Genomic DNA, 19,477 nt, shown 5'->3' with positions numbered 1-19,477 from the left:
CCCAGTGCTTAGTACAGCGCTTGACACATAGTAAGCGCTTAACAAATACCACAATTATGTCCCTCAAGCCTAACCCATCGGAGAAACAATGTGGTTTAGTGAATAGAGCACGGGCCTGGGGGTCAGAAGGACTTGGGTTCTAATTCCGACTCTGCCACATCTGCTGTGTGACCTTGGGCAAGTCATTTCACTTCTCTGTGCCTCAGTTACCTCATCTGTAAAATAAGGGATTAAGGCTGTGAGCCCAAAGTGGGGCAGGGACTGTGTCCAACCCGATTAGCTTGTATCCACTCCAGCGCTTAGTACAGTGCTTGGCACATAGTAAGTGCTAATATTGTAATTGTTGTTATTATAGAGAAGCAATGTGGCTCAGTGGAAAGGGCCCGGGCTTGGGAGTCAGAGGTCATGGGCTCTAATCCTGGCTCCACCACATAATAATAATGGCATTTATTAAGCGCTTACTATGTGCAAAGCACTGTTCTAAGCGCTGGGGAGGTTACAAGGTGATCAGGTTGCCCCACAGGGGGCTCCCAGTCTTCATCCCCATTTTCCAGATGAGGTAACTGAGGCCTAGAGAAGTGAAGTGACTTGCCCAAAGTCCCACAGCTGACAATTGGCGGAGCCGGGATTTGAACCCATGACCTCTGACTCCCAAGCCAGTGCTCTTTTCACTGAGCCACGCTGCTTCTCTACACTTGTCTGCTGTGTGACCTTGGGCAAGCCACTTCTCTGTGCCTCCGTTCCCTCATCTGTAAAATAGGGATTAGGACTGTGAGCCCCAGGGGGGACAACCTGATCACCTTGTAATAATAATAATAATAATAATAATAATAATAATAATAATAATGGCATTTGTTAAGCGCTTACTATGTGCAAAGCACTGTTCTAAGCGCTCGGGAGGTTACAAGGTGATCAGGTTGCCCCACAGGGGGCGCCCAGTCTTCATCCTCATTTTCCAGATGAGGTAACTGAGGCCCAGAGAATAATAATAATAATAATAATAATAATAATAATAATAATAATAATAATAATAGTGGCATTTTTAAGTGCTTACTATGTGCAGAGCACTGTTCTAAGCGCTGGGGGGATACAAGGTGATCAAGTTGTCCCACGTGGGGCTCACAGTCTTAATCCCTATTTTACAGATGAGGTAACTGAGGCTCAGAGAAGTGAAGTGACTTGCCCAAAGTCCCACAGCTGACAATTGGCGGAGCCGGAATTTGAACCCATGACCTCTGACTCTCAAGCCCGTGCTCTTTCCACTGAGCCACGCTGCTTCTCTACACTTGTCTGCTGTGTGACCTTGGGCAAGCCACTTCTCTGTGCCACCGTTCCCTTATCTGTAAAATAGGGATTAGGACTGTGAGCCCCCCGGGGGACAACCTGATGACCTTGTAACTCCCTCAGCGCTTAGAACAGTGCTTGGCACAGAGTATTCATTCATTCAACCGTATTTATTGAGCACTTACTGTGTGCAGAGCACTGTACTAAGCGCTTGGGAAGTCCCAGTTGGCAACATATAGAGACGGTCCCTACCCAACAGCGGGCTCACAGTCTAGAAGGGGGAGACAGACAACAAAATAAAACATATTAACAAAATCAAATAAATAGAATAGTAAATATGTACAAGTAAAATGGAGTAATAAATCTGGACAAACATATATACAGGTGATGTGGGGAGGGGAAGGAGATAAGGCGGGGGGATGGGGAGGAGGGGGAGAGGAAGGAGGGGGCTCAGTCTGGGAAGGCCTCCTGGAGGAGGTGAGCTCCCATTAGGCTTTGAAGCACATAACAAATACCGTTATTATTATTATTATTATCGTCCCCAGTCCTGGCTCCCTCCTCTCCATTGAGAAGCAGCGTGGCTCAGTGGAAAGAGCCCGGGCTTTGGAGTCAGGGGTCATGGGTTCAAATCCCGGCTCCGCCAATTGTCAGCTGTGGGACTTTGGGCAAATCACTTCACTTCTCCCCCTTCTAGACTGTGAGCCCACTGTTGGGTAGGGACCGTCTCTTTATGTTGCCAACTTGTACTTCCCAAGCGCTTAGTACAGTGCTCTGCACACAGTAAGCGCTCAATAAATGATTGAATGAATGAATGAATGGGCCTCAGTTACCTCATCTGTAAAATGGGGATCAATCAATCAATCGTATTTATTGAGCACTTACTGTGTGCAGGGCACTGTACTAAGCGCTTGGGAAGTACAAGACGGCAACATCCAGTGAGTCCCTGCCACCTGCACAACATAGGAATAACTGTAGGGGTGGTGATTTAATCATTATTTCTAAAATTCTACTGCATTAAAAATTTGCTAAATTGGTAAATCAGTCAATCAATCAATCAATCATATTTATTGAGCGCTTACTATGTGCAGAGCACTGTACTAAACGCTTGGGAAGTACAAATTGGCAGCATCTAGAGACAGTCCCTACCCAACAGTGGGCTCACAGTCTAAGAGGGGGAGACAGAGAACAAAACCAAACATACTAACAAAATAAAATAAATAGAATAGATATGTACAAGTAAAATAAATAGAGTAATAAATATGTGCAGACATATATACATATATACAGGTGCTGTGGGGAAGGGAAGGAGGTAAGATGGGGGGGATGGAGAGGGGGTGTGGGACAACCTGATCACCTTGTAACCTCCCCAGCACTTAGAACAGTGCTTTGCACATAGTAAGCGCTTGACAAATACCATTATTATTATTAATAAATGCTATAAAAAATGGTTCTCTCTCTCTCTCTCTCTCTCTCTCTCTCTCTCTCTCTCTCTCTCTCTCTCTCTCTCTCTCTCTCTCTCTCTCTCTCTCTCTCTCTCTCTCTCTCTCTCTCTCTCTCTCTCCCCGCGCCTGCGCACTCCGGCCCGTCGCCGCGTTTTCGCGGCCTTTTGCAGCAGCCGTAAAGCGCGTGGGTGGCTTGGCTGTGGGAGCGGCGGCGGCGGCGGCGAGCGATCCTTCTTCCCGGGCCCCGGTTGCCTCTTCTGGGGGTGAGGAGACGCAAATTACCTGTATATATATATATATATATATATATTTGTACATATTTATTACTCTATTTTACTTGTACATAGTTACTTGGTTTTGTTAATATGTTTGGTTTTGTTCTCTGTCCCCCCCACTTTTAGACTGTGAGCCCACTGTTGGGTAGGGACCGTCTCTAGATGTTGCCAACTTGGACTTCCCAAGCGTTTAGTCCAGTGCTCTGCACACAGGAAGCGCTCAATAAATACGATTGATTGATTGAATGAATGAATGAATGAATGAATGAATGAAAACCCCCAGCCCCCGCCCTTCCCGCCTACGGGAATCTGGGCCCTGGGATGGGGAAGGGCTGGAAGCCTGGGTTCTCCTCAATCAATCAATCAACCAATCGTATTTATTGAGCGCTTACTGTGTGCAGAGCACTGGATTAAGCGCTTGGGAAGTACAAGTTGGCAACATATAGAGACAGTCCCTACCCAGCAGTGGGCTCACAGTCTAAAAGGGGGAGACAGAGAACAAAACCAAACATGCTAACAAAATAAAATAAATAGAATAGATATGTACAAGTAAAATAAATAGAGTAATAAATATGTACAAACATATATACATATATACAGGTGCTGTGGGGAAGGGAAGGAGGTAAAGATGGGGGGATGGAGAGGGGGGCGAGGGGGAGAAGAAGGAAGGGGCTCAGTCTGGGAAGGCCTCCTGGGGGAGGTGAGCTCTCAGTAGGGCCTTGAAGGGAGGAAGAGAGCTAGCTTGGTGGATGGGCAGAGGGAGGGCATTCCAGGCCCGGGGGATGACGTGGGCTGGGGGTCGATGGCGGGACAGGCGAGAATGAGGTACGGTGAGGAGATTAGCGGCAGAGGAGCAGAGGGTGCGGGGTGGGCTGTAGAAGGAGAGGAAGGATGTGAGGTAGGAGGGGGCAAGGTGATGGACAGCCTTGAAGCCCAGGGTGAGGAGTTTCTGCCTGATGCACACCTGATTCTTCTCCCACCCCAGAATCAAGAAGCCAAGATCCCCTCCCTCCCTCCAAACCGTCCCCAGCCCAGCCGGCCACGGCCAGTGACCTTCCAGTGCTCTGCACACAGTAAGCTCTCAATAAATACGATTGAATGAAGGAATGAATGAATGCCGGGAGGAGGGTCAAGCCCGGATGGTGAGAGGATTGGGGGCAGACGGGGTGAACACCAGGACCATCTCTCCGTGACTAGGGTGACCCCTGAGGTACGTCACTTCTCACAGGAATCAATCGATCGTATTTATTGAGCGCTTACTGTGTGCAGAGCACTGTGCTAAGCGCTTGGGAAGTACAAGTTGGCAACATATAGAGACGGTCCCTCCCCAACAGTGGGCTCACAGTCTAGAAGAAGCCTAGCCCATACGCTGCAGCCAGGGATTCCGTCTCTCAGCCACTTGTCGGTTCTGCCTTCAGTTCCCAGGCACCATGGATGCGCGGTTCACCCGGGGAAAGTCAGCCATCTTGGAGCGCTCGCTGACCCGGCCCAAGACAGAAGTGAGCTTGGGTGCCTTCACCCTCCTCTTCTCGGAGATCGTCCAGTACTGCCAGAACCGCGTCTACTCCGTTTCCGAGCTGCAGAGCAAGCTGTCGGAGCTGGGCCAGCAGGTGGGGGCCCGCATCCTGGATGTCCTGGTGATGCGAGAGAAGAACGGCAAACGGGAGACCAAGGTCATCAACGTGCTGCTCTTCATCAAGGTCACCGTGTGGAAGGCGCTTTTCGGCAAGGAGGCAGACAAGCTGGAGCAGGCCAACGACGACGACAAGACGTACTACATCATCGAGAAGGAGCCCCTGATCAACACCTACATCTCTGTGCCCAAGGAGAACAGCACCCTCAACTGCGCCAGCTTCACCGCGGGCATAGTGGAGGCCATCCTGACCTACAGCGGCTTTCCCGCCAAGGTCACTGCCCACTGGCACAAGGGCACCACCCTCATGATCAAATTCGACGAGGCCGTCATTGCCCGGGACAAAGCCCTGGATGGGCGTTGAGGTGGAGCCTAACGGTCCCTCGTGTGTACATATTTCTTCAGTGTAGCCTAAACATATTGCATATATGCACGCGTGCGCGCACACACACATAGGTAATAATGAATGTTGCGTGATCCCCTAATCCAGTTTTGCATACTGTTTTTTTGCCTCAGTTGAAAAAGAGGCCCTCCGGGGCCAGCACAAATCTGGTGAGTGGTGAGCTTACATTCTGTGGTTCGAGTGACCTTTTGGTCGATCCTCGGTGACCGTTCTTGTCGGTGGGCCTCTTTTTTCCAGTTGTGTAGGGTCGTCTTCTGAAGGCTGGGTTGCCCCTAATCCTTGTAGATGGTGCCCTCTCTAGTCAGCACGTTTGTCTTCCCCTGTGAGTGCTCCATCCATTGATTTACACCCCATTCCCAAAATATTCCCTTCGGAACCAGACGGGACCCCTACGGGATCTCATGGACCGGTGTTCCTCTCAACCTGTTCTCCCTGAGCCTGTGGGATGTCAGAATGTCAGCGAGCCGGGTCTTGGAAATCAATCGGTGGTATTTATTGAGTGCACTGTACCAAGCACTTAATCGAGCATCCTGTGGTGGATGACCGGTCGTTAGCCCGAGCTGAAAAGAGATCTGCTGCACTCTAGTAGGGTGTTGGGTAGGAGGCGGCTGGCGTTTTCCAGTGCTGTTTGACTCTAGCTGTGTTGAGATGAAAAATCAATCAGTCAAATCAGTGGTATTTATTGAGCGCTTGCTGTGTGCAGAGCACTGTACTAAGCCCTTGGGAGAGGACAATACAACAGAGTTGGTAGACATGTTCCCTGCCCACAAGGAGCCTGCGGTCTAGATGGGAAGCCTGCAGTCTACGTTCCCTTCAGTTTATAGGACACCCCATCAAGTCCCCGGGGGTTCAGTGGTGCACCTTCCATTGGGAAGGGGAGCTTAGAGAAGTGGCATGGCTTAGTGGAAAGAGCCCGGGCTGGGAGTCAGAAGGTCCTGGGTTCTAATTCCGGCACCGCCACTTGTCTGCTGTGTGACCTTGGGCAAGTGACTTATCTTCTCTGTGCCTGTTACCTCATCTGTAAAATGGGGATTAAAAGTGTGAGCCCACGTGGGACAACCTGATTACCCTGTATCTACCAGCGCATAGAACAGTGCTTGGCACATAGCGCTTGACAAATACCATCATTATTATTCTGCCACTCAGAATGGTCGATCTATTCCACAGTTTTCTGTTCCTTCCCACCTCCTGCCTCTTCCTCATTTCGTCCATTCCAAGGGAGCCTCCCAATAAATCTAGGTCGGGAAGAATGTGGGTGGTGGGGCTCCTGGGCTCTGTACCATTACTAGACTTGGACTGGGTTTTATGGGGCCCCCGCTGGTACAGTGTATAAAGCCCTTGGGAAAGTCCAACAGAAGCATAGGACGTGTTCCCTGCCCTCATGGACCTTCCACTCTAAGCACGGGTCGGGGGGAGAGACGGAACTAAAATATGAAGAGATTGGCCAATTGGAATAAGTAATGAACTGTGCACGTGCTTATCCATAGATACATAAGTGCTGAGGAAGGACATCAGGAAATAGAGCAGGCTACAAATACAATATAAACACAGCCTATTGGGGTGGAAGTTCCTTGTGGGCAGGGTATGTGTCTTGTGCTGCCGTCAGATCTCCCCACCATTTGGTACAGTGCCTGGTATCGTATAGGCAGTCAGTAAATACTATTACTGCCACTACTGGTATCTGGAAGGGGTTGAGGTGGCCAATGGGGCACGACTCGGGGTTTGGGAGTTAATTGGGGGAAGTTCACTGGAGGCTACAAGGAGTTTACAATCTAGCGAGGGAACGGGGTTGGGGGGTGGGCGGGAGAGGCGAGACGGGCCCCCAAATAATTTACATACAGGAGGAAGGAGGGACAGTGGCTTCGGAGGTTACCGGAATACGGCGGGCGGGGCCGGGGCAGAGGGGAACCTGGGGAGAAGGGAGTCGACTTACAGTTTAAAAGTTAAGCCTGACAGGAGCAAAGAGAGTGAGCCAGGTGAAGACAGCTGAGATATCATAATTACGGTATTGATTAAAAACTTGCTGTGTGCCAAACGTTGACTAGATGCAAAGTAATCAGATCAGACTCAGACCCTCTCCCACACAGGGCTCTCAACCTAAGAATCAGGGAGAGTTGGTGAGTCCCAGGGTATCCTCATTTTGCGGATGAGGAAACTGAGGCACAGAGGGGTTGGGTGACTTGCCTGAGGTCCCTCCGTGGCAGAGTGGGATTCAAATCCTGGTCTCTGGACAGCCGGCCACGTGCTCCGTGCACCAGGCCATGCTGCCTCCGGAAGCTGGGGGATGTGGGGAAGAGCCTGGACGCCGGTTGGGTGGAGCGTCGGCTTGGTGCAGGGGGGAAGGAGTGGTTGTGGCCGTTGTGACCTTGGGCAGCTGTCTCCCGGGTTCTGTTCCCCACTCGGACGTGTCCAGACTCATTCGGAGAACTGTGGCCCATTCTGTCTTCCCCCACAGTCAGAGAATCCCCGTCCAGCTCTCCGAGTCGTGAGGATGAGTCAGGATCTGGCTATTAGGGGTTCAGGGAATGGGATGAAAGGTACTTGAGAAATGGAAGTTGTAATTAGCCTCGATCATTTCTCGCTTGTGGAGAATAAAATCTCCAAGGATATTGAAAAGAGGCCAGAGAACGAGCTGTACGTCATTAAAACCCAAGTGTTCCTGGAGATCTGGATTTTTTTTTCTCACTTTCCTCCCGTCTAGGTTAAAAAAAGACCAAACACCCCGGCTGATGTTGATGAGGTACATTGGCTCTTGGTGGGGTTCATTGGATTTCTGCCTTCTTGAGTGTTCCCAAGAATTACTTGAAAACCCTTCTCCCCCCACCCCACTTCCTGCTCTTCGGTGTTTTACTCAACTCCCCCTGAATAGAACCAACTTTCTTTCTCTGTCTCTCTCTCTCCTCCCTCCCTCCCTCTTCTTCTCCCTCTCCCCCTCCCTCCCTCTCTTCCCCCCGGCCCTTTTGTCCCTTTTCTCTCTGCGTAAGACCTCAGGAGCAAAATGCTCAGGGGAACATCAGGGAACAAAATGTTGTGTCCATCTGTGCAGCTCTTGAGCCGAAATAAAAAGCTGGAATGATTTTGAGATGTACCCTGTGGGATGTGTTTTTCTCTTTCTGTGTGATATCTCGTCTACCAGTGTCTGCGGTAGCTTTTCACTTTCATTTTTCTTGTCAGAAATCAGTCAGTCAACCAGTGGTATTCATTGAGCACTTACTGTGAATAGAGCACGTGTACTAAGCACTTGGAGAGTTCAGTATAGCAGCTCGTAGGTATGATCCCTGTCTATAAGGAGCTTACACTCTAGATGGAGAGACGGACATGATGGATATGTACAAAAGTGCCGTGAGGGTGGGGCGAATAAAGAAGCAGCGTGGCTCAGTGGAAAGAGCCCGGGCTTGGGAGTCAGAGGTCGTGGGTTCTAATTCCGGCTCTTCCACTTTTCTGCTGTGTGACCTTAACTTCTCTGGGCCTCAGTTACCTCATCTGTAAAATGGGGATGAAGAGCGTGAGCCCCACGTGGGACAACCTGATGACCTTGTAACCTCCCCAGTGCTTAGAACAGTGCTTGGCACACAGTAAGCGCTTAACACATTCCATCATTATTATTACAAAGGGTACAGATCCAAGTTCAAGGGCAATGCAGAAGGGAGAGGGAGTAGGGGAAGTGAGGGCTGGCGGGGGTAGGGGGTAGTTTGCCTCGTGGCTCGGAGATTGGTTTGTGTTGGCGGGTTTTAGGTGTGAAGGGAGTAGAGGGGTCAAGACCAGGACTCCAGAGCCAAAGTGGACTTTAGGGCTATTATAGGATTTTTCCATAGGTGCTCCTGGGTTCCCCTCTCAGGGTCGCACTTGGAGAGTTTCCAGTACTCTACCAGTCTCAGCTACGGGAGAGAGAGTCAAGCAGAGGCAGATCCATTTCATTCCTAGCTTGGCCAGTGGCTAGTGAGTGGAAGGCAAATCTGCTACAAGTCAAAACTCACCTGTGCTGGGCAGCCAAGAGTCGAGCGCGGAGACTCGAGTTTACTGCCCTGAAGGAGGCAATGGTAAACCACTTCTGTATTTTTACCAAGAAAACTAGGGATACACTACCAGAACGATTGCAGATGGAGAGCGGAGCGCTCTGGGAGAGACGCATCCCTGGTGTCACTAATGGGTAAGAAATGACTTGATGGCATAAGAAGACAAGACAGGCTCCTGGGTTCCTGGTCTTTTTTAAATTGCGGTTTCTTAGGCTCGTCTCCGCTCGTTTCTAAAGAGAACCCCCAGGAACGTTAGCAGGGAGTGGTAGTACTTTTGTTGGGCTCCTGGGAGGCCTTGAGCAAGCTACTGGGCTTATCCTGGGCCTCAGTTTCTCCATCCAGAAGACCTATCCCTGCTACAGTTTAATCATGGGGGGAAGGAGATTGGCTTGTATTCCTTTCTTTCCAAAAGCTCAGAAAAACCGGAGATTGTGTTATTATTGAGAGCAAACCACCGCGACTCGCCTCCCGCGTGGCTCGGTAGGTCTCGCAGCTGAATGAGAAGAATTCCTGGAAATTCATCTAGCACCTTGTTGGTGGCTGGGTTCGGCCCGAGCCAGGGGAGAAGACAGAGTTGGGGGGTGAGGGGAGAGGGAGAAAGCTTTAGGGCTCTTCTTCGATTCCACTGTTTTGGAAGCCGATGACCGGGGTAGCCTTGGGTCTGGAGACGGGTGGTGAAATCAGGGGGCTTGGGGTGGCCTCACCTGTCAGCCCTGAGTAAGCTGAGGTCTATGTGCCTCCATTTCCCCACTTGTTCGTTGAGGTGTGCCTAGTCCTCAGCTCCTCCAGCTCCTTGGCTTGTGCTGGGGCCAATTGAGAGTGGACCAAATTTTGACCTCTAGACTCATGGCCAGGGAATGTGACTACCAACTTTGTTGGGTTGTACTCTCCCAAGCACTTAGTACGGTGTTTGGACTAATACGATTGATTGATTGACCACCCCCTGAGAGGACAGCGAAGGGCAGACAAGGTGCCTGGATTTGTATTTTGATCTCTCAAGTATTTTTCCATTTCCAGTTTTTCCAATGTCCGTCTCCCCTGCTAGACTCTAAGGTTCTCGAAGGTAGGGATCGTGTCTCTAACCAAGCTCTGTTGTATCGTACTTTCCCAAGTTCTTAGTCCAGTGATTGAAGAGGGGATCAGGCCAGTCCAAAAACCCAAACTGCGGTCCAGCGGCAGGTAAGCTAGTCTTTATTTTGCTTGTAACCACTGCTTGTACAATAAAAAGGGAGAAAGGTGACCCAGTCATTGATGAGGTTCCCACAGAGAGTCTCATCCCTGAGAAGATGGGAGCCACTCAGGTCCTGGTTCTGTAAGAGCCCCCTGGGAGTCCCTGGGCAAATGGAGCTCAGAGTCAGGCCACTTGGCTCCTAGAGCAGGATCTGCGTGGCCCAGGAAGTCCCCCGCCCGCCCTCGGTACCCAGTCTCTGGGCGAGAAGGCAATTTATGGCCCAGGGTGGTGGGAGCAGGAGGGCAGGGGACTGTGTGGACCCTGTGCTCTCCCTGCTGCTCTTCTGCAGGCAAATGGACTTGGGAGTTTGGAGTTCCTGTCGAGTGCATTCATGCAGAGAGCTCCAGCTGGGAGGAAGGACTCTGGGGCTCCCAGCTCTGGGCAGGGAGGGAAGTTTGGGGTTGAGGAGGGAGGAGAGGTTGTGGAAGAGAGCTGCAGTTCCCGGGGAGCCGGAGGAGGTTGCTCTCCAGTCTCTCGGAACGCAAGCAGGACTCTCGACCCCGCTTCTAGACTGTGAGCCCACTGCTGGGTAGGGACCGTCTCTATATGTTGCCAGCTTGTACTTCCCAAGCGCTTAGTACAGTGCTCTGCACACAGTAAGCGCTCAATAAATACGATTGAATGAAAGAATGAATGACCCCGGGTCGGAGCTGCCCCCGTGCAAGAAGCTTCTCCTGAAAGGGCCATCCTGAGTGTCTGAGGAGTGTGGAGCAGAGTGGGGTCAGGCTCTGGTCCTGGCCCCGGGCCTCTGGCCCCCGGCAGGGCCGCCGGTCAGCAGACGGCCAGCTTCTCGCAGATCCAGCCCTCCTGCCCTCCTCGGCACGTGGCGTCATTCCATTTGCCGTTGCTCCGCATCATTACACAGTCCTCTCCCTGGCCCAGGTTGTTTGGCTCTCCAAAATTCCAGTTGCTGGAGGAGGCAGAAAAAACCAGGCTCAGTCCCTTCGTTCAGTTAGGGGCCATCCCCAGAGGCCCCTTCCCACAGCTTTCTGCCCTCTTCCCCTTCCCCCAGAACCACAGTAAGAAGCAATGTGGCCTAGCAGAAAGAGGCAGGGGACCCAGATTCTGATCCCGGATCCGCTACTTGCCTGCTGTTTGACCTTGGACAAGTCATTTCACTAATTTGGGCTTCGGTTTCCTCATCTGGAAACTGGGGGTTCAATTCCTGTCCTCCCTCCCCCCCTTGCACTAGGAGCCCCGCGTGGGACGGGGACTGTGTCTGACTGATGATCTCGTCTCTATCCCAGTGCTTAGTACGGTGCTCGGCACAGGGTGAGCGTTTCACAGATACCACAATTATTGTTAATTTGGACTACTTTGATCAGTTCCACGCTCCCCACCATGCCTTTTAAGCCTTTCTTCTCCCACCTTGCGACTCCAGTCCTACGCTCCCAAAGTCCCTCGAGGTCCGGTCTGCTGCGCCTTCCTGCCGACTTGGCCCCTCTTCCTCCCTTCACCAGCCTCCTCTTCTCTCCATTCTGAACCATCCCCAGCTCCAGTGGCTTCCTCGGGACCCACGCAGGGACTCACGTGTAATCCAACTGAGAGCTGTCGACCCAGAGAAGTTGTTCCTCCAAGACCGAGTTTCGAAGTCCAATCCAGTAGCCCTTTAGGGTGGCCTTTTTAGTCAAAAACGCCTAAGGGATTGGAGAAATTGAAAGGCAGCATCACCTGGAGGTTCAAGTGCTGGGTCAAGGCTTAGGGGATTTTCTGCCTGGGGCCTCGTTTTGTCCCGGCGTCACCCCCGCCCCCTTCTTTGAGATCTTCCAGGAGAAGAGAGTGGGTCACCCTGGAGGTTGGGCTGGTCCCTTCGGCCAGGGGGTCCGAGTCCAAAGTCTTTCCCCATGCATCGCACCTGTTCCTCCTTGCTGTGGATGATGACCAGGTGCCCCTGCAGGGCAAGGCAAGCGGACTTGGCTTGGATCCAGGTCTTCATTTCCTCCCCAAAGTAGTAGCAGTTCTTCTGAAACAGCTGCCAGTTATCTGGGCATTTCAAGCAGATGGACCCTGGGGGGGTGAGAGAGTTCAGGCCTGGGAGATGGGGTCCGGATCTGTGGGGGTGGCCACCCTCCTACTGGGAAGAGTTGAGGCGGATTATTCTTCCGCGCCGATGGAAACCCGAGGCGATTGCCATAACAAGGCAGGAGCCAAGCTGGTCCATCCCCTCCCCTGCCCAGGGAAGCCCACCGAGCCAGGTGGGCCCGAGTTGGTCTGTCTAATCCCCATGTAAGAGCTGGCTCTGAAGTGGAGTGGAGAAGGAGAAAGCTTGGCTAGGAAAGGGGACATGGTTGGAGCGACTGAATGGGAGCAGGATCCAGTGGGAGGCTGGGATAAGGGGGAAGGGGGCAAGACTTAAAGGTGCGTGATCTTTGGAAAGCAAGAAGGAGCCAGAGAAGGAGTTTGAGGAATGGGGGTGCTTTGGAAGTGATAGAGGGGAAGGGGCCCATCTGACCATTCATTCTCTGGAGCTCAATCCACAGCCTCTCCACCTGGCCTTGGATCTGGCCTCGTTCCTGCTGAGCAGCGCTGTTCTCATTCAGCACTGCGAAGGCAGAGAGGGGCCGGCTCATGTCTCACCCCCACGTCAGCCCCAACCTTCACCCCGCAGCCAGTTAGGGGAGAGTGGGTGGGTGTCACTGAAGGGTGGCTGCTTTGGGGGCGGTGGAGGAAGAGGTTCAGAACAAAGGGGCAAAGAGAGTGGCCCTCCAGCTGTGCTCTGCCTCTGGTGGGGGGAGTGCTCCCTTCCCCCCACCCCCCACTCGCCCCTCTCTCCCACCTCACCTGGGGCCCTGCAGAAGTAAAGTGGGAGCGGGAGATGGCCTCTTTTCCCACCCCCAGGACCAAGCCGGGGAGGTAGGGGATTCTGGGATTGCCCTACAGGCGGGAACTTCTCTGATGGTTTCCCACCCAACAGTTGACCCCACTCTCCAGGAGGGACTCTCCCTGGAACCAGCCTTCCCCTTTCCCCACCTCCCCAGATCCATTCCGATTCTTACCTTGGGATTTTAGGGAGGTCTGGTCAGCCCGGAATTGCTCCAATGAGTGGGAGTGCTGAGATGCTGTGGAAGGGTTGAGGGGGAGGGAGAACAGATTTGTTTCTGTGATCTTGACCCATTAGAGACCATGGGGTCAGCGGGGCTGGATGGACAGGAAGCCAACGGGGGGCTGGGAGAGCTTAAACACAAGGGTGTTCCACCCCTTGATCCACATGGGCCCCGGGCCTCTGTTATTATTAATAATAATAAAGATGATGATGGGATTTCTTAAGCACATACTATGTACTAAGTGCTGAGTAGAAATAAGATAAGGAGATGGGACTGAGGCCCTGTCCCATGTGGGGCTCCCTGTTTAAGGGGCAGCCAGAGTCCAGAAGGACCCTTTGGGTTGGAGCTGGTGGATTCCAGGTTGGGCAGTGAGCGTGGGTTTGTCCCCAGGAGGGATCCAGTCTTCCTAGAATCCCTCCCTCTGTCCTCCATGCCCCCATGCCCTCTGGGTGGTCCTCAGGGAGCCCTGCCGTGGAAGGGCCGGGAAGAGCCTATTGGAGCTCTGATACGCACAAGTGAATTTGATGTTCGCTTGTTCGGTCTTCACCATCACCAACTCCTTCTGCAGGGCTTCCCCTGGAAGAGACACCGTCCCATTGGTGGAGTCATTCATTCATTCATTCATTCAATCGTATTTATTGAGTGCTTACTGTGTGCAGAGCACTGTACTAAGCGCTTGGAAAGTACAAGTTGGCAACATATAGAGACGGTCCCTACCCAGCAGTGGGCTCACAGCCTAGAAGGGGGAGACAGAGAACAAAACAAAACATATTAACAAAATAAAATAAATAGAGTAATAAATACAAACATATATACAGGTACCGTGGGGAGGGGAAGGAGGTAAGGCGGGGGGGGGGGGGGGGATGAGGAGGAGGGGGAGAGGAAGGAGGGGGCTCAGTCTGGGTTTTTTTGGGTTGATTTACATTTTATTAGGAGTCAGTAATTCTGCTAGGGCAGGGTGGCTGGAGAGGCCAATCCGACTTGCCTTGCTTCCACCCCTGGGGCTCCCGGATTGGGCCGGGTGTCAATCCCCTCACTTGGCTATTTCTTGTGCCTGGAGGTTCGGGCCCTTGGTCATTCCCCAGTTGTCCAGTAAGGGACAGTGCTGGTTTATATTTATTTTGGGGGAATCCACTGAAGTGAAGGAGCAGACCTTTAGTAGGGGATCGGTTTGTTACCGACTTATCCATGTGGGACGCTCATTGCTCAGCCCCTTCCACGTGGCCTCTCGGGGGTCCTTCCTATGGTATTTCATGCCTTCCCCCACCGCCCCAGCTAGTTTCCTCATTTCCGCTGTGTCTCAGACCCCAGACTCTATGTTCTGCCCCTGCTTTTGGGACTCTGATTTGACACTGCCTGGTCCCTGTGACTCACTGGAGAGTCAAACCACCAGCCTTCAGCTCAGCCCCACTATGAAGTATCCCGACCTTAACTGACCCTCTCTCAACATCTGGCTCAGCCTCCATCACGAGGAGCAGCTTGAGCATCCTGTGACGTCTACTCTTGCCCCCTTGGACTCTGAGCTCTATGCCTTTCATGTTCTTTTTGCAGAGCCAGAGGATAAATAATAAAATAATTGAGGTATTTGTTAAGCCCTTACTCTTGAGTCAAGCACTATACTAAGCATTGGGGTAGATACACTGTAATCAGGTTGGACACAGTTTCTGTCGCACATGGAGCTCACAGTCTAAGGAGGAAGGAGAACAGGAATCAGATCCCATTTTCAGATAAGAGAAGCAGCATGGCTCAGTTGAAAAGAGCACAGGCTTTGGAGTCAGAGGTCATGGGTTCAAATCCTGGCTCCACCAATTGTCAGCTGTGTGACTTTGGGCAAGTCACTTCACTTCTCTGGGCCTCAGTTCCCTCATCTGTAAAATGGGGATTAATAATAATGATGGCATTTATTAAGCGCTTACTATGAGCAAAGCACTGTTCTAAGCGCTGGGGGAGATCCAAGGTGATCAGATTGTCCCACGGGGGGCTCACAGTCTTCATCCCCATTTTACAGATGAGGGAACTGAGGCCTAGAGAAGTTGTGACTTGCCCAAAGTCACACAGCTGACAAGTGGCAGAGCTGGGATTTGAACCCATGACCTCTGACTCCAAAGCCCGGGCTCTTTCCATTGAGCCATGTGAGCCCCCCGTGGGACAACCTGATCACCTTGTAACCTCCCCAGTGCTTAGAACAGTGCTTTGCACATAGTAAGTGCTTAATAAATGCTATCATTATTATTATTATTATTATGAGGAAACTCAAGCCCAGTGAAGTCACTTGCCCGAGGTCACCCAGCAGGCAAGCGGTAGAGCCGGGATGGGAACTCAGGTCCTCTGAGTCCCAGGCCCGGGTCTTTCCGCTAGGCCACACTGCCCCAAGGTGGGTTCTGGGAGGGTCTCAGGTGATGCCAGTACAGTCAAGTTCCTACGGAGCTTACCAGTATTCTTCAGCATAGTCTGATGGTCCTGGAGCTGTTTCAGCACATTCAGGATACCCGAGTCTGGGTGTGGGGTCGGTGGGGGGGTGGGGGTGGAGGAAGAGAAAGAGAGAAGCCTCTAGGGTAAGAGCATCCAGTGGGGACCCCAAGCTGGAATTTAGGAATGACAGGGGGGGAAGAGAAGTTTTGTTTCTCTTCCCCTAAAACCTCTTCCTTCTCCTGACCTGGGCACCATTTTTGACAGAAGAGAGACCTGCCTCCAGGAGGTGGTGGAGGTGGTTGGGGGCGGGGGTGGCTTTACGGGATGACCCAGGCCAGGAGGCCTCTGGGAAGCCACACCCCGGGGAGTCAAGGATATCATGACACAGGGTCTCTTAGACCCTGTGTTGGGGCCCAAGTTGGAGCTGGGAGGAATCTAGGACCTTTGGGTCCTGTTCCCCATAGGGTTCAGTTGGGGGATTTTGGTGAGGCCCTTGGGCCCCTAAATCAGGGTGGGGTGAGGGGTGCCAGAGAGCGGCCCTGGGTGTGGGAGTCCTAACGTACCGTTCTTTCTCAGACCCTCCTTCTCCTGCAGCTGCTGCAGGTCCTGTGACATCTCTGCAGCTGAGGGAGGGGATAGGAACCCAAGGTCACCCCCACAGTGGGACTGCAGGAGGACCCCTTCCCCCTCCCCCGAGCCCCTCCCTCCCTTCTTCCCTCTGGTTGTTGGGGATGGGAGGGAAAATGCAATTAAGGGTGGGCCCTAGGGAAGGAGAGGGGCAGGGACCTGAGGTTGGGAATGTGGGTTTGGATCTGGAGATGGGGGTGTCCACAGACCGTGCAGTTGAGCATGGAGTTGACGTTGGAGATAGCGGGGCAGAGAGGATGAGGGAGTTGGGAAGACAAGAATCTAGGGGGATTTGGGGGGCCAGGGAGGAGAGAACCATGGGGGAGATAGGGTTGGGGTGAGTGAGTTTAGGGCTGAGGATAGGGGAGGGGGTGGTTCCATGGGGCAGCAACAGGCTAGATTGGTCTCAGCTGTTCCTCCCTCCCCCCCCACATCGGTCCAATGCTTGGACTGACTCCTCCCCGCCCCTACCCCTCTCCCAACATATTCCCCTCGATGCCTGGGGTGGTGGGCAGCCATCACCCTAAAGGGTCAGGAGCCTTACTTCTACTCAGGAGCAGGAAGAGGAGACTCGCCCATAAGACCACCGAAGTCAACAGAACCACAAAGAGCAGCACTGTGGCCTTCCCACAGGTCTGCTGGCCAATGCTGGGCAGCTTGGTGAATCCTGGACGAGCCAAAGGGGACAGGTTTAGGAAGCTGGGAGCAATGGTAGTGACCAAGGTCAAGCAAGTGAGATTGTGAGGTTCCCATCCCCACATCTTGGCCTCCTCCCCTCCGAACACCCCGGCCCCACCCAGGCCTCAGTTTCCCCTGGACCAAAGGGGGAGGAGGAGAAATGGTCCCCCAAGAGCTGGGGAGTGGGCAGGGGAATGGAGGTCATTTGCTGCTGGGAGATCAGAAGATCCAGTGAAATTTCCAGAGGCCACTGCATTGATCCATCTGTCCAGCCCACTGGGTGTCCAGCAGGTACTGAAGCTGTCAATGGTCTGGGGTGGGGAAGCAGCCATTTCCTCTCCCTTGTGGACTCCCCCCTGCTCTCCTTCCTTCCTTCCCAGGCTTTCAAAGCTCTGCAGTGCTGAGAGGGAGGCAAACTAGGGGCTCTTTCATTTTTTTTGGGGGGGGACCCAAATTCAGAAATGGTTGAGAACTGAAGATGGGGGGCAGGGGTTGAGAGGACTGGTGATCAGCACCCACTCCCCCAAAACCCTAACCTCGCTCATCCACTTCTGAGTAGACCCTTTTGTCCCCCCAGCTCTGAAACCTCGGCGCCCATCCCCCAGTCCCTTGTCCTGACTCCACCCTTTCTCCAGGGACAGGGCTGGCAGGCGGCCAATGAGCGGAGTCATGCAGAAGTGGCAGTGGAGAGGTTGTGATTGTAGATGCGGAATGGAGGGGGAGAGGGAGCTGAGCAGGGGCTCGAAGAGACAGGCAGGGACACAGCGAGAGAGAGAGGTCGCCCCGGCATCAGGCCTCAACCCAGAAGAGCGCAAGAGGACTTGAGGAAGCTTCCGAGCCGGCGGAGTGAAATCACCGCAGCCAGCACCTGGAGGAGGAGAGAGTCAGTTTCTGAAGATCCCCTGAGATAGTGTGAGCCCCTCGTAGAGGAAGTCTGTGGGTGGAGTCCCGGTCATCAGTGGGTCCACTGGAGGTAGGGATGGGGCAGGAGGAACCCGCTTGACCTCCCCCCACCCTACCCCGCCCCGCTCCCTCCTACCTTCACTCCTGGGAGACATGTCATTAATTTCTACCTGCTCTGAACCATTCCACTTCACCTCCTGCTCCATTAAGACTCCTCCAGCACTGTCTGGACTGGTTTTATGGCAGGGAAAAGGGCCGGGGCGGGGGGGGGGGGGGGGGGGGGGGGGGAGGAGAAGTGGGGATCTCAGTTCTTGGGAGAGGAGGGGCCTGTGGGCCTGCTTTGTTCCTCTCCCCAAAATCGCATTCTCAGGACAGGAATCATGTGACTTCTTGGAAGCATGGGCCCTGGTGAACGCCCGCTTCAGTTTTTCCTAGGAATCCCCCTTGCCCCCCGCCTCCCTCCTGTCCCTCGGGCTGCTCTGTGACTCAGCTGACAAGCAATCCTTTTGTTAGCAGAATTTGGACAGGGCAGCGGGGAAGGCTCTTCTGCTAAGCACAGTGTGCATGTGTGTAGCCGTGTTCCTGGGATACCGTGCCCAATCTATGCGCAGCCTAGAAACAAACCACCCTTGGGTCTCCGACTGGCCTCTGCCCATTGACCTCCATCCAACCCAGCTATGCAGATAAGCCAGGGCCAGGAAGATATCAGGCTCTGGGGAAGTTATGGACTTCTGGCCGAAGTGGGAGAATTTGCCCTCCCGCTGGGACCAGTCTTCGTGGCGCCTTGGAGGGAGAAATCCTGTGACCTGCCCTGTCCCACCCCCCTCACCCAATTATTCCAGCACCCAAAACGCTGTCCTCCCACTGTCTTTCCCATCACTATAGAGAACACAACTATCCCCCCCCGCCTCACAAGCCCGTAAACCTGGGCTTTGTCGTAGGTCATGGGTTCTAATCCTGCCTTCGCCACTTGCCTGCTGTGTGATCTTGGGCAAGTCACCCAACTTCTCTGTGCCTCAGTTTTCTCATCTGTAAAATGGGGATTAAGACAGTGAGCCCCGTATGGGACTGGGACCGTGTCCAAACCAATCACCTCGTATCTACCCCAGTGCTTAGAACAGTGCCTGGCACATAGTGCCAATTGCACTCGATACCATTATTATTATTATTCTCCTCAACTCATCTCTCAATCAACCCACATATTCTGTTTGTCACCAAATCTTGTGGGTCCTACATCGCTAGAATCCACCCTTTCCTCTCCATCCAAACTGCTACTACCCTGATCCAAACGCTTTTCCTAATCCACCTTGACTGCAGTGTCAGCCTCCTCGCCGACCTCCCTGCCTTCGGCCTCTCCCCACTCCAGTCCTTGCTTCATTCTGCTGCCTGGATCATTTTTCTAAAGAAAGTTCAGTCCATGTTTTTCTATTCCCCAAGAACCTCCAGTGGTTGCCCATCCACTTCTGCATCAAACAGAAATTCCTCACCAACGGTTTTAAAGCACTCAATCACCTTACCCTCTCCTTGCT

At 52.9% G+C, this 19,477-nt stretch overlaps 2 protein-coding genes and 1 non-coding gene across 4 annotated transcripts; 2 read left to right on the top strand and 1 right to left on the bottom strand.

Annotated features, from left to right (window-relative positions):
• The first annotated feature begins 2,918 nt into the window (after positions 1-2,918).
• On the top strand, positions 2,919-5,963 carry TRAPPC5 (trafficking protein particle complex 5). 2 transcript variants are annotated; one of them, XM_038740491.1, is made up of 3 exons: positions 2,919-2,989; positions 3,987-4,074; positions 4,420-5,963. In XM_038740491.1, the coding sequence occupies exon 3, from the start codon at positions 4,432-4,434 to the stop codon at positions 4,996-4,998; it is 567 nt and encodes a 188-aa protein (XP_038596419.1). In that variant the 5' UTR covers positions 2,919-2,989; positions 3,987-4,074; positions 4,420-4,431; the 3' UTR covers positions 4,999-5,963. The 2 variants fall into 2 exon arrangements, with proteins under 2 accessions (XP_038596419.1, XP_038596420.1); XM_038740492.1 differs by lacking the exon at positions 3,987-4,074 and having other exon boundaries at positions 2,926-2,989.
• Positions 5,964-8,865: 2,902 nt separating this feature from the next.
• On the top strand, positions 8,866-9,004 carry LOC119920669. Its single transcript, XR_005448400.1, has one exon. It is a non-coding gene; the product is annotated as a small nucleolar RNA SNORA7 (small nucleolar RNA).
• Positions 9,005-10,216: 1,212 nt separating this feature from the next.
• Positions 10,217-18,184, bottom strand: FCER2 (Fc fragment of IgE receptor II). The gene is given in 11 exon segments (XM_038740485.1): positions 10,217-11,194; positions 11,815-11,921; positions 12,140-12,298; positions 12,300-12,358; positions 12,737-12,826; positions 13,281-13,343; positions 13,842-13,904; positions 15,761-15,823; positions 16,304-16,363; positions 16,912-17,034; positions 18,085-18,184. Coding segments are annotated over 11 exon segments (996 nt in total). The 5' UTR covers positions 18,155-18,184; the 3' UTR covers positions 10,217-11,055.
• Positions 18,185-19,477: the final 1,293 nt, after the last annotated feature.

This window comes from Tachyglossus aculeatus, chromosome X1, assembly GCF_015852505.1.
Source record: "Tachyglossus aculeatus isolate mTacAcu1 chromosome X1, mTacAcu1.pri, whole genome shotgun sequence".
In the NCBI taxonomy this organism is placed as follows: domain Eukaryota; kingdom Metazoa; phylum Chordata; class Mammalia; order Monotremata; family Tachyglossidae; genus Tachyglossus; species Tachyglossus aculeatus.
The sequence above is the reverse complement of the archived record's forward strand: the minus strand, read 5'-3'. Positions and strand labels throughout refer to the sequence as shown.

What these genes read in the sequence shown, in the direction of transcription:
- TRAPPC5 (XM_038740491.1), top strand. Translation starts at nt 4,432, where the DNA reads ATGGATGCGCGGTTCACCCGGGGAAAGTCAGCCATCTTGGAGCGCTCG.